At 46.4% G+C, this 14,707-nt stretch overlaps 1 protein-coding gene across 3 annotated transcripts in view; it reads left to right on the top strand.

Annotated features, from left to right (window-relative positions):
* Positions 1 to 14,425, top strand: part of sphk2 (sphingosine kinase 2) — a 35,729-nt gene extending 21,304 nt beyond the window's left edge. For all 3 annotated transcript variants that reach the window (XM_061915244.1, XM_061915245.1, XM_061915246.1), the window contains 3 exons: positions 945 to 1,172; positions 5,956 to 7,390; positions 11,966 to 14,425. In XM_061915244.1, the coding sequence (XP_061771228.1) occupies positions 945 to 1,172; positions 5,956 to 7,390; positions 11,966 to 12,028 (1,726 nt within the window). In that variant the 3' untranslated portion in view covers positions 12,029 to 14,425. The remainder of the gene's footprint in view (positions 1 to 944; positions 1,173 to 5,955; positions 7,391 to 11,965) is intronic.
* The last annotated feature ends 282 nt before the right edge of the window (positions 14,426 to 14,707 follow it).

Genomic DNA, 14,707 nt, shown 5'->3' on the forward strand with positions numbered 1-14,707 from the left:
AACACTAGTTAAAGCCCCACTTAGGTACTTTGGTGCAGCTTTGGTTGATTTTGGCGGCGCCAGTGGACCAAAGCGGCGCTGTTTTGCCAGAAAGCCCACTTTTACCCGAGGTATAGCGCAAATTCTAATTTTATTTGTTTGCACCATGACTAGGGAAGGTTGTTTGTGTTGGATCATACACTTGTATGATCCAACACAAACAACTTTCCATAGTCATGACTAGTTTGCTTTGGATCAAAGTTTATGATCCAATGCAAACAACCTTCCCTAGTGGTGACTAGGGAAGGTTGTTTGCATTGGATCATACACTTGTATGATCCAACACAAACAACCTTCCTTATTCATGACTAGTTTGCTTTGGATCAAAGTTTATGATCCAATGCAAACAACCTTTCCTAGTCATGACTAGGGAAGGTTGTGATCCAATGCTAAGAACCTTCCCTTTTCATGACTAGTTTGCATTGGATCAAAGTTTATGATCCAATGCAAACAACCTTCCCTAGTCATGACTAGGGAAGGTTGTTCGCATTGGATCATAGAAGTTTATGATCCAAAACAAACAACCTTCCAAAGTCATGGTGCTGCGCTTAGTTTCGTTGAAGGCTCGACAAGTGTTCGCAGAACGGAATTCTCCATGTTGTCCACCAGATGGCGACAAAGCGCACAGACTTTGGAAATGACTTGAAGTTTCCCTGTGGCTGCATTTTCTACAGTCCTGGTCTTTTGAGCAGCCAGACATGGCGCAGCTTATAAACTTGTTTACATTTGGCATTATGAAACACGCGGAGGAAGAAATAGGCGGGTGAGCACCAAATTGTTTATCAGGAAGTGGGAGTGGAACCTTTTTTGCACAGCTATTAGTTCAAGTGGAATGTAGTGACTTTTTTAATGCAGCAGATGTAACTGTGTCAGTACAGCTAGTGAGTGTGCCATACTCCTCCTAGGTACGACATGTGCCTGCGGGAGCCTCTGCTGCTGAACTGCTGCTTCCTGCTGTGTCGTGGCGGCGTGCGGCCCATGGACCTGGTCTCCGTGACGACCAGCCCCCCCTCCTCCTCCTCGCCCTCCTCCAACAACAATAACAACATCAGGGCCGCAGCGCCCAGGAGGGTCTTCTCTTTCTTGTCCGTGGCCTGGGGCTTCGTGTCGGACGTGGACATTGAAAGTGAGAGGTGAGTTTATCCTTTTACTCGCTTTGCTCGTTGTTGTTTTGCCAACTCATTTCTTTAGTTTTGTGCACAAAAATAAAAAACGCCGATTCATTACATTATTGCGGCCAAAACAAAGTTACTGCTCCACTTCAACTTAAAGACAGCATGAGTCCATTCCAGATTGTTAATAATAAATGTTTTTTCTCTGTTGACCCATTCCACTTGATCCAACCTTTTTAAACATTCCACACTACTAATGATTCCTGCTGATATCGCATTTATTTATTATTGTTTTTTTAGAATTTTTTTCAATTACACCAGTTATTATTAGGTTTTAAAAATATTTTTTCTTTTTTTAATTATTCAATTTGTTTGTTCTTGTGAATTTTTTTTCTTCATTTTTTTCATTTTGCTAACTAATTTTTCCCGCTTTTTGTTAAGTATTTTTGTAAATATTTTTTTGGGCATCGAGGTGTGGCTAAACAAAGACATGATCACTGCACTTCAACTTAAAGAGAGCATGAGTCCATTCAAGATGGTTAATAATAATTGACTCATTTCACTTGATCAAACCTTTTCTAAACTTCCACACTACCAAATGATACAAGTATGTAGGATTCCTGCTGATATCGCATTTATTTATTTTTATAACTTTTTTATTTTATAAATAAGTTTTTTGATTTTTTTGATTTGGATTTTTTCCTTACTAATTTTATTAGTTTTCGTGAACAAAAGTATGAAACACCAATTGGTTAAAAAAAAAAAAAAAAAAAATATATATATATATATATATATATATATATATATATATATATATAATTATACATATTTTTTTGTTCTTTTTTTTATTTATTTTTAATTCATTTAAATTTTGCAAACTTATTTGTTCAGCTTGTTGTTAAAAAAAATATTGTGTTAATATTTTTTTTTTGTCATCTAGTTGTGGCCAAACAAATAAATTGCCACTCCACTTCAACTTAAAGACAGCATGAGTCCATTCCAGATTGTTAATAACAAATATGTTAGTGTTTGTTCTCTGACTCATTTCACTTGATCAAACCTTTTCTAACATTCCACATTACTAAATGATACGAGAATGCAGGATTCCTGCTGATATTTTTATTATATTTTTATCATTATTACACCAATTTAATAAACTATAATTGGGTTTTAAAAATGTATTATTTTTTTAATTATTCAATTTGTTTGTTCTTGTGGATTTTTTTCATTTTTTTCTTTTTGCTAACTAATTTTTTCAGCTTTTAAGTATTTTTGCAAATATTTTTTGGGGCTTTGAGGTGTGGCCAAACAAAGACATGATCACTCCACTTCAACTTAAAGACAGCATGAGTCCATTCCAGATTGTTAATAATATATCATTTAGTGTTTGATATATTGTATATATTGTATATGCACCTTAGGAGGAGCTGCTCCAATTTCGTTGTTCTTTGAACCTGTTCATTGCAATAATGACAATAAAACTCTATTCTATTCTATTCTATTATATATCTGTTTGACTCATTCCATTCGATCAACTTTTTTTTTTTTCTTCGTTGTGTAAACTTTTTTTTTTTAGCTTTTTGTTTGAAAAAAAATAAAAACAATTTTTTTTTGTAAATTTTTGGGGGGCAATTCGGTGAGCCCAAACAAATACATTCCCACTTAAGTTAAAATTAGAGTGAGCATTCCTCAACTTTCTCAGTGTTTTTTAACACTTGTACCAGCTTTTTTGTTGCATGCATCAAATTCCATCCATCCATCCATTTCCTACCGCTTACTCCTTCTGGGGTCGCGGGGGGAGCTATCTCAGCTACAATCGGATGCAAGGCGGAGTACACCCTGGACAAGTCGCCACCTCATCGCAGGGCGCATCAAATTCCAAATGAGCTAATATTTCCAAAAATAACATATGTACAGTATGTATATACTGAATATTTACATATGTATGTATATGTATTTATGTATATGTGTCCAAAACAAACGGTTACCACTCCACTCACGTTTAGAGGTATACAAACTTCCAATAGCGCTTGTATCATTTAGTAGTGTGGAATGATAGAAAAGGTTTGATCAAGTAAATTGAGTCAAACAGAACAAACACTAACATATTCAATGATCTTATTCATCTTCAATCAATCAATCAATGTTTACTTATATAGCCCTAAATCACTAGTGTCTCAAAGGGCTGCACAAACCACTACGACATCCTCGGTAGGCCCACATAAGGGCAAGGAAAACTCACACCCAGTGGGACATCGGTGACAATAATGACCCAGTGGGACGTCGGTGACAATGATGACTATGAGAACCTTGGAGAGGAGGAAAGCAATGGATGTCGAGCAGGTCTAACATGATACTGTGAAAGTTCAATCCATAATGGATCCAACACAGTCGCGAGTCCAGTCCAAAGCGGATCCAACACAGCAGCAAGAGTCCCGTTCACATCGGAGCCATCAGGAAACCATCCCAAGCGGAGGCGGATCAGCTCTTGAATGGACTTATGCTGTCTTTAAGTTGAAGTGGAATGATAACTCCGACCACGAGTGGTCACAAACATTTATTAAATCAGCGTTTTTATCTTTCTACGGCAAATTGAAAAAAAAAGATAGGGTTAGTCGCAGAAATATACGTTTTGAAAAGAGTTTACACAGAAATATTTAGTAAATGTTTATTTACATACCGTAATTGTATCTGCAACAGGGCAGTAAAGCGGCTGATCAAACAAAACAGGAGCCGTTGCCATGGACCCACGAGCTGCGCCAGCTAGCTCTCCAATCAGCTAAACAGACTCAATAACTCCACGGTGACCTTTTGGTGAATTTACTGAGGAATTTGTGGAAGTGAAACAATACAAAAACAATGCCGTTGTAAACATGTTAGCATATTACTACTAAAGACGCTAGCTTGATTACATTATGATAGCATGTACGAATATGCATGAAAACACTCCTACAGTACAGAGATCACACATGGGACGCTTTACTGAGTATGAATTGTTTTAGTTACATTGTGGCGGTCCGTTCCCTGTATGATCAGTGCCAGAGCTTGGTCCGCATTGCCGGCAGTAAGTCGAACACATTTCCAGTGAGGGTTGGACTCCGCCAAGGCTGTCCTTTGTCACCGATTCTGTTCATAACTTTTATGGACAGAATTTCTAGGCGCAGTCAAGGCGTCGAGGGGTTCCGGTTTGGTAACCGCAGGATTAGGTCTCTGCTTTTTGCAGATGATGTGGTCCTCATGGCTTCATCTGACCTGATCTTCAGCTCTCGCTGGATCGGTTCGCAGCCGAGTGTGAAGCGACCGGAATGAGAATCAGCACCTCCAAGTCCGAGTCCATGGTTCTCGCCCGGAAAAGGGTGGAATGCCATCTCCGGGTTGGGGAGGAGACCCTGCCCCAAGTGGAGGAGTTTAAGTACCTAGGAGTCTTGTTCACGAGTGAGGGAAGAGTGGATCGTGAGATCGACAGGCGGATCGGTGCGGCGTCTTCAGTAATGCGGACGTTGTACCGATCCGTTGTGGTGAAGGAGCTGAGCCGGAAGGCAAAGCTCTCAATTTACCGGTCGATCTACGTTCCCATCCTCACCTATGGTCATGAGCTTTGGGTCATGACCAAAAGGATAAGATCACGGGTACAAGTGGCCGAAATGAGTTTCCTCCGCCGTGTGGCGGGGCTCTCCCTTAGAGATAGGGTGAGAAGCTCTGCCATCCGGGAGGAACTCAAAGTAAAGCCGCTGCTCCTTCACATCGAGAGGAGCCAGATGAGGTGGTTCGGGCATCTGGTCAGGATGCCACCCGAACGCCTCCCTAGGGAGGTGTTTAGGGCACGTCCAACCGGTAGGAGGCCACAGGGAAGACCCAGGACACGTTGGGAAGACTATGTCTCCCGGCTGGCCTGGGAACGCCTTGGGATCCCCCGGGAAGAGCTAGACGAAGTGGCTGGTGAGAGGGAAGTCTGGATTTCGCTGCTTAGGCTGTTGCCCCCGCGACCCGACCTCGGATAAGCGGAAGATGATGGATGGATGGATAGTTACATTGTAAAACTCAAAAATGTTGCTTGGAGCGATGAATGAAGAATCCATACGAGTAGGACCGCTATGGACGGCTAGAAGACGAAACTGCACTTCTGCTCCCGGTTTAAAGCTTTAAACAGCACAAACAAACCTAGCACAAACAATAACACACCATTCACGTGTTTATTGAAAACTAAAACTTGACAAACTCAGTGGCCTAGTGGTTAGAGTGTCCGCCCTGAGATTGGTAGGTTGTGAGTTCAAACCCCGCTGAGTCATGCCAAAGACTATAAAAATGGGACCCATTACCTCCCTGCTTGGCACTCAACATCAATGATTGGAATTGTGGGTTAAATCACCCAAAAAATGATTCCCGGGCGTGGCCACCGCTGCTGCTCACTGCTCCACTCACCTCCCTGGGGGTGATCAAGGGTGATGGGTCAAATACAGAGAATAATTTTGCCACACCTAGTGTGTGTGTGACTATCATTGCTACTTAAACTTTATTTCCTTTATTGCCGTCAGCAAAAAAAAATCCATAAATGAGCCGTGCAGGTCAAAGCGTAGGAAAAAGTAGCAGTTTATAGCCTGGCATTTACGGTAAGTAAACTGTATGCTAAACCATCGTTTTATTCTCTTTCGTCCCAGTAAGAACCGATAAAGAACCAAATCGTTGGGCGCAATTGGTACCGGAAGAAACTCTCGTCCTTATTCCTCACTCAGGCTTGAAGTCAGGGGTGTGGCCAAAACGGATCCAGACCTAAAGTACTAAAGTGGCCTTTTTCTCACCACAGGTACCGCGGCCTGGGCTCTGCTCGTTTCACTCTGGGGACCCTGGTGCGAATCGCCTCCCTGCGCTCCTACAAGGGTCGTCTGTCCTACCTCCCCCCCGCCACCGTGGCATCCTCTCCCGACGCCACGCCCCCGCCGCCGAGGAGGCCCCTGTCGCGCAGCATCACCGAAGGCCTGGAGGGCTTCTGCAAAACTCCCATCCACCGCACCAGCTCCGACATGGGCATCAGCGAACAGAGGAGTCTGCGGCGGGGCGAAGGAGAGCGGGAGAAGGAAGAGCGGCAGCGAGAGCGAGAGCGGCGGCGGGAGCGAGCCCGGGGAGGCGGCACGGGCGTGGTGAGGGCCAGCAGCCTCATGGAGGACCGGGAGAAGGAGACGGAGATGGAAGAGGAGAGGCTGAGAGGGGAACGCAACATGGCTGCCGGGGACGGAGCCTTGGCACAGATCGAAGATGAGGAGGGAGGAGCAGAGATGGGGGAGGGACTGGTGCCCGCTGAAGAGACTGATGGCGAGCCAGAATGTTGCTACACCTACCAAGACGGAGCCCGTGACGCCAAGCCAACACTCAGAAAGAACTCGGCTCCTTCGAGCCAGATCGCCGACACACTGTTCAGTCAGCCGCTCGCACAGGAAGCCGACGCCGGCGCCTCCTACGGGGCTGAGCACATGGACCTGAACGGGAGCTACGCATACCCTCTGGACGGGACCCGCGAGCGAGCCCTCACCATCTCCTCCCCCTTCCGTCACTCCCCTTTCTCCTACAAGCCGAGAACTGTGGATCACAACAAGAACTCCTCTCGGCCACGCCCCCTCTCGCTCATGCAGCACTCCCACTCCAACTCCCTCCCCCCAAAACTCCCTTCCCTCTCCCTCTCCCTTTCGCCCACGCCGCCGTCGTCGCCTTCCTGCGCGTCCCCGCGCTCCTCGTCCTACCTCGCCCCGCGCCCGAACACGCCGGGGTCCGCCTCGCCGTCGCCCTCGCTGCGCATGCAGTCCTCGACGTTCAACTTCGACATGGCCGAGCCGAACGGCCCTTTCAAAAACCGTCCTTACGTGCCGCTGCCTCCCAACCTGCCCAGGGATGAGCTGCTGCCCCCGCTTGACCAGCCTCTTCCCACACGGGACTGGGTCACAATCGAGGGGGACTTTGTCCTGGTCCTGGCCCTCTATCAGAGCCACCTGGGAGCCGACCTCCACGCCGCGCCCCAGGCCCGCTTTGACGACGGACTGATCCACCTGACCTTTGTGCGGGCGGGCATATCCAGAGCCACTTTACTCCGACTGTTCTTCGCCATGGAGCGAGGAACCCACCACTCTGTCAGCTCGCCGTACGTGAGCCACATCAGCTGTCGGGCCTTCAGGCTGCAACCCTTGTCCACGCGAGGGACCCTGACTGTGGATGGAGAACTGGTGCCTTACGGGCCGCTGCAGGCGCAGGTCAGCAACGTCTTATTGTTCCCAAACCGCCTCAGAACACACTGGGCTCGCCAAGTACCAAGGTTCAAATACGGTAGCGTAGCCGGCCGACATTCCACTGTGTTGGAATGTAGGAACATCAAAATCAAAGGTTTTCTGTGAGTCATCACAAGGTTTTCACACACTGTTGCTGGCCCATTCCTCCATGCAGATCTCTAGTGCAATGATGTTTTGGGGCTGTCACTGAGCAACAGGGACTTTGAACTCCCTCCAAAGATGTTCTATGGGGTTGAGATCTGGAGACTGGCTAGGCCACTCCAGGACCTTGAAATGCTTGTTAGGAAGCCACTCCTTGGTCGTGTGTTTGGGATGATTGTCAACCACTTTTCATCTTCAGTGCCCTCGCTGATGGAAGGAGGTTTTCACTCCACGTCTCAGTCTTTCCTTGACATGGACTATTCGTTCTGGTCCCTTGGCAGAAAAACCTGATGTTTCCACCCGCGTGCTTCACATATGTTCTTTGGTTGTTCCCTCTCCTCCAAACACCACAAGTTGACTATTTAGCTTTCATCTGACCATGTGACATCCTGTCAATACTCTTCTGGATCTTACAAATGCTCTCTAGCAAACTTCAGACGGGCCTGGAGACGTCTGGCACTGCAGGATGCGAGTCCCTGTGTTACTGATGCTAGCCTTTGGTCACTGCAGGTCATTCACTAGGTTCCCCCGTAGGATTCTGGGATCATTTTTACCCCACAGGGGGAGATCTTGCGTGGAAGGAGATTATCAGTGGTCTTGTAGGTCTTCCATAGTCGAATAATTGCTCCCACAGTTGATTTTTTCCCACCACGATTGCAGATTGAGTCTTCCGAGCCTGGTGCAGGTCTACAATGTTGTTTCTGTCTTTTGACAGCTTTTTGGTCTTGGCCCTAGGGGACTTTGGAGTGTTTGAGGTAGTGGACAGGTGTCTTTGATACTGATAACCAGGCCAAACATTAATACAGCTAACCAGTGGAGGACAGAGGAGCCTTTTAAAAAAGTAGTTACTGATCAGACATCTTGTTTGTTGGTAGGTGACCAAAGACTTCTTTGATAGAGGATTTTCCAAATCATTCATTAAAAATCCTACAATGTGACTTTCTGGATTATTTTCCCCCATTCTGTCTCTCATAGATGAAGTGTACTACTATAAACATTACATCATCTTTTTAAGTGGGACAACTTGCACAATTGGTGACTGACTATATACTTTTTTGCCCCACCACATATATATGCTGACATGGCAGGCCCAAACGTATTGTCTGCTGGGAACGTCTAGCAGAGTCTCCTGTCAGAGAGTTTCAATTCCCACCTCAGGAATGTCACGAGGGAGGTGCTGCACATTGATCCCCCAGTGGACCATGTTCTGTACCTCCTTTGTCGAGGCGCCCGATTGGAGCTGTGGCCGCAAGGTAGTTGGTGCCTATTGTGGCGTTGATCTTAGAGAGAGGGATGCTGCTAAGCTGAAGAAAGAGTCCTATCGGGTCCTTTTGGCTCATAGGACTCCGTAGGCAGCGGACATGTACCGACAGGCCAAGCGGTGTACGGCTTCAGCGGTCGCAGAGGCAAAAACTCGGACATGGTAGGAGTTCGGCGAAGCCATGGAAAATATCTCCCGGGCGGCTTCGAAGCGATTCTGGACCACCAGCCGCCGCCTCAGGAATGGGAAGCAGTGCACTGTCAACACCGTGTATGGTGAGGATGGTGTTCTGCTGACCTCTATTGTGGATTTTGTGGCTTGGTGAAGGGAATACTTGGAAGACCTCTTCAATCCCACCAACAAGTCTTGCTATGAGGAAGCAGTGCCTGGGGAATCTCTGGTAGACTATCCTATTTCTGGGGCTGAGGTTGCCAAAGTGGTTAAAAAGGTGCTCGGTGGCAAGGTCGGAGGTGCTGCACATTGATCCACAGTGGACCATGTTCTGTACCTCCTTTGTCGAGGCGCCCGATTGGAGCTGTGGCCGCAAGGTAGTTGGTGCCTATTGTAGCGGTGATCTTAGAGTGAGGGATGCTGCTAAGCCGAAGAAAGAGTCCTATTGGGTCCTTTTGGCTCATAGGACTCCGTAGGCAGCGGACAGGTACCGACAGGCCAAGCGGTGTCCGGCTTCAGCGGTCGCGGAGGCAAAAACTCGGACAAGGTAGGAGTTCGGCAAACCATGGAAAATATCTCCCGGGCGGCTTTGAAGCGATTCTGGACCACCAGCCGCCGCCTCAGGAATGGGAAGCAGTGCACTGTCAACACCGTGTATGGTGAGGATGGTGTTCTGCTGACTCTATTGTGGATTTTGTGGCTTGGTGGAGGGAATACTTGGAAGACCTCTTCAATCCCACCAACAAGTCTTGCTATGAGGAAGCAGTGCCTGGGGAATTTCTGGTAGACTATCCTATTTCTGGGGCTGAGGTAGCCAAAGTGGTTAAAAAGGTGCTCGATGGCAAGGTCGGAGGTGCTGCTCATTGATCCCCAGTGGACCATGTTCTGTACCTCCTTTTGTCGAGGCGCCCGATTGGAGCTGTGGCCGCAAGGTAGTTGGTGCCTATTGTAGTGGTGATCTTAGAGTGAGGGATGCTGCTAAGCTTAAGAAAGAGTCCTATTGGGTCCTTGTGGCTCATAGGACTCCGTAGGCAGTGGACAGGTACCGACAGGCCAAGCGGTGTACGGCTTCAGTGGTCGCAGAGGCAAAAACTCGGACATGGTAGGAGTTCGGCGAAGCCATGGAAAATATCTCCCGGGCGGCTTCGACGCGATTCTGGACCACCAGCCGCCGCCTCAGGAATGGGAAGCAGTGCACTGTCAACACCGTGTATGGTGAGGATGGTGTTCTGCTGACCACTTTTGTGGATTTTGTGGCTTGGTGGAGGGAATACTTGGAAGACCTCTTCAATCCCACCAACAAGTCTTGCTATGAGGAAGCAGTGCCTGGGGAATCTCTGGTAGACTATCCTATTTCTGGGGCTGAGGTTGCCAAAGTGGTTAAAAAGGTGCTCGGTGGCAAGGTCCGCCCGGAGGTCTGTAAGGTTCTGGATGTTTTGGGGCTGTGTTGGTTGACAAGACTCTGCAGCATCGCTTGGACATCGGGGTTGGTAGCTCTGGATTGGCAGACCGGCGTGGTGCTTCCTCTCTCTAAGAAGGGGAACCAGAGGGTGTGTTCCAACTATCGTGGGATCACACTCCTCAGCCTTCGTCGGCTAGTCAATCCTCCGATTCAGGAGGAACAGTGTGGTTTTCATCCTGGTCGTGGAACTGTAGTCCAGCTCTATACTCTCGGCAGGGTCTTTGAGGGTGCATGGGAGTTTGCACAACCAGTCTACATGTGCTTTGTGGACTTGGAGAAGGCATTCGACCATGTCAGAGCTTGGTCTGCATTGCCGGCAGTAAGTCCGACCCGTTTCCACAACCCCGCCAAGGCTACCCTTTGTCACCGGTTCTGTTCATAACTTTTTTGGACAGAATTTCCAGGTGCAGTCAGGGAGTTGAGTGGATCCAAACCGGATGGCTTCATCTGGCCAGGATCTTCAGCTCTCACTATATCTGTTCGCAGCTGAGTGTGAAACGACTATGATGAAAATAAGTACCTCCAAGTCCGAGTCCATGGTTCTCGCCCAGAAAAGGGTGGAGTGCCATCTTCGGGTTGGGGGTGAGACCTTGCCCCAAGTGGAGCAGGTCAAGTACCTCGGAGTCTTGTTCAAGAGTGAGGAAAGAGTGGATGGTGAGATCGACAAGCGGATCAATGCAGAGTTTTCAGTAATGCGGACGCTGTATCGATCCGTTGTGGTGAAGAAGGAGCTGAGCTGGAAGGCAAAGTTCTCAATTTACTGGTCGATCTACGTTCCCATTGTCACCTATGGTCATGAGCTTTGGGTTATGACCGAAAGGACAAGATCACAGGTACAAGTGGTTGGAATGAGTTTAGAGAGAGGGTGAGATCAGTCATCCAAAAGGAGCTCAAAGTAAAGCCGCTGCCCCTCCACATTGACGGGGGCCAGATGAGGTGGTTCAGGCATCTGGTCAGGATGCCACCCGAACTCCTCCCTAGGGAGGTGTTTAGAGCATGTCTGACTAGCAGGAGGCCACGGGGAAGACTCAAGACACGTTGGGGAAAAAACTGTTTCTTGGCTGGCCTGGGGACGCCTCAGGATCCCCCGGCAGGAGCTGGACGATCTTGCTGGGGAGAGGGAAGTCCGGGCTTCTCTGTGACCCAACCTCGGATAAACAGAAGAAGATGAATGAATGGACGGATGGATGGATGTGCTCAAGGTTTCTGTGGTTTATCCGTTATACAGTGCTCAATACCGAGGTCGAGTGGAATATACGTTAGGTCAGGAAAAAACACAGAAGACATTTCATCCCTACAAGCCTGTTTCGCAGGTTTCTCTGCTCTTAGAGGGGATTTATGTGTATGTATAATTATGTGTATTCATACATATATATAATATCAAACAAAATACAAATAGGAATAAACACATGCATTTTTAAAATGTACAAAATATTTCCATTGAATATATTTTAAAAAGTACTGAAGGGAGTGGTCTGAAGGTCAAATATGTGTTTCTTTGCAGGTTCACCCTTCCTTGGCCCGCCTCATCGTGGGCGACTCTGGCGTGCAGATCACCAGGTTCTGACTATCAGCTGGGGAAGAAGTTCTGACTGACAGCTGGGTAAGAAGTTCTAACTGTCAGCTGGGGAAGAAGTTCTGACTGTCAGTTGTGGAAGAAGGGAAGTTCTGACTGTCAGCTGGGGAAGAAGTTCTGACTGTCAGCTGGGGAACAAGGGAAGTTCTGACTGTCAGCTGGGGAAGAAGTTCTGACTCTCAGCTGGGGAAGAAGTTCTGACTGAAAGCTGGGGAAGAAGTTCTGACTCTCAGCTGGGGAAGAAGGGAAGTTCTGACTGTCAGCTGGGGAAGAAGTTCTGACTCTCAGCTGGGTAAGAAGGGAAGTTCTGACTGTCAGCTGGGGAAGAAGTTCTGACTCTCAGCTGGGTAAGAAGGGAAGTTCTGACTGTCAGCTGGGGAAGAAGTTCTGTCAGCTGGGGAAGAAGTTCTGACTGTCAGCTGGGGAAGAAGGGAAGTTCTGACTCTCAGCTGGGGAAGAAGTTCTGACTCTCAGCTGGGGAATAAGGGAAGTTCTGACTGTCAGCTGGGGAAGAATGGAAGTTCTGACTGTCAGCTGGGGAAGAAGGGAAGTTCTGACTGTTAGCTGGGGAAGAAGTCCTGACTCTCAGCTGGGGAAGAAGCTCTGACTCTCAGCTGGGGAAGAAGGGAACTTCTGACTCTCAGCTGGGGAAGAAGTTCTGACTCTCAGCTGGGGAAGAAGGGAAGTTCTGACTCTAAGCTGGGGAAGAAGGGAAGTTCTGACTCTCAGCTGGGGAAGAAGGGAAGTTCTGACTGTCAGCTGGGGAAGAAGTTCTGACTCTCAGCTGGGGAAGAAGGGAAGTTCCTACTGTCAGCTGAGGAAGAAGTTCTGACTGTCAGCTGGGGAAGAAATTCGGACTGTCGGCTGGGGAAGAAGGGAAGTTGAAAAAGGGCGGGACTTGAGCCAGCCAGGCCTGGCCGGAGCAGGAAATGACAATGATTGCGCAAGACAAGCTCTACCACGCGTGACGCCAATGAAAGGCAAAAGAGTGCGTGCTCACACTCACCTTTGACTTTGGTTAGGACACGCCCACCTTTAACAATCACACACTTTCACCTTTCTTCACTCTTTGCCAATCTTCATCCAAACATCTTCTGCTTGCATGGAGGTGGAACAAAATGTCCTTTTTTTTTTTTATAAAAAAATGATTTTTTTTTTTTATTGATTTTTTTAAAAAGATTTGATTCGGATTCGACTCAACTTGAAGAAAAGGGATGGTCACGTTGTAATGAAAGTTCCACAAGAGGTGACAGGTGAGAACTAAGCTCTTTTTAAATGGATTCTTACAAATGTCAAACTTTTTTTTTCTGTTATCGATTTGTGAAAATTAAGATTCGATTCTTAAACGTTTCCTGATTCCATACGGCCTTCACAATATTGAGGATTATAGTGAAATTGCATTGAGAGGGCCTAAAATGTCTAAAAGATTCTTGTAAAAAAAAATGAAGCTAAAATACATTTGTTCAATGTTTTTTTGAAAATGATGAATGTATTTAGAATCAAGACGAGCAAGAATCTCATTCTGGATGTGAAACAGTGTTCTTGAGAACTATTTGAAATGTGGACAGAACACTTTTACACTTTGCATCAGTCAGTCCATCTTAGGTGAGCAAAGTGTTTCTGGGTGTTGTTGATAAATTCTTGTGCACCCCTGCGAGCACGCCAAACCATTCAATCTTATTCCCGCTTGATCATTTGATTCAGAATTCATTCCCCATTCAAAGCTACTCTCCCAATAATAACAATAATAATTACCATGAAATTGCATTGAAGTGGCCTAAAAATGGATTTAAAAAAAAATTATTTTTACAAGAAAATCATGTTTTTTTTCAAATAGATTTTTGAAAATGACGACCAAATTTAGAAGTGTGACGAGTAAGAATGGAAAGGATTTTTTTTGTGTACCCCGAGTATGTTCGTATGTTTGTATCGCACAACTACATGTTTGTATCGCACAACTACAAGTTTGTGTCGCACTACTACGTGTTAGTCGCACTACCTGGAGAAACCTTTTGGATGACAGATGAGGACGTTGACCCTTGGAGATGAGGCAGTGGGGCAAGGACCCTGACGTGTGCAGTTAGCATGTGCGGTTAGCATGTGTGTGACGTGCATCATGCTGCTAGGCTTCTTCTTCCATGCAAAACACAGCCCTGCTTATTCCAGCTGCAGCACCTGGAACAATCACTACTAATTGCCAAGATGTCTGACTTGACATCCGCAGCTTGGCTGAGCGAGCAAGTCGTGACAAGTGAAGAAAGAGTGTGTATGTGAAGCTGACCTTCAAAACGTCCATAACCAAACTGCTTTTATTACTAAAACTGATGCAAGTTGTACAATGTACAGTTCATAGTTGTATATGTTTGGAATAAATGTAACTTAAATACATGTTGTTGTTGTCCTTTTTGTGGCACAATTACTCCTGGAATATAAGACTAGGATATAAAAACTTTTGGACTTGGAGGGGGCACAGTCAACTAACATTTGCACAGGGGCCAAAAGCTGACTGCATGTCAAGTAGATAGTTTTTACACACACACACACACATATATATATTTACACACACACACACACATATATATATATATATATATATATATAATGTATATGTGTATTTTTACACACACATATATATGTATATGTGTATGTATATATATATATATACACAAA

This window comes from Nerophis ophidion, linkage group LG11, assembly GCF_033978795.1.
Source record: "Nerophis ophidion isolate RoL-2023_Sa linkage group LG11, RoL_Noph_v1.0, whole genome shotgun sequence".
Classification (NCBI taxonomy): Eukaryota; Metazoa; Chordata; class Actinopteri; order Syngnathiformes; family Syngnathidae; genus Nerophis; species Nerophis ophidion.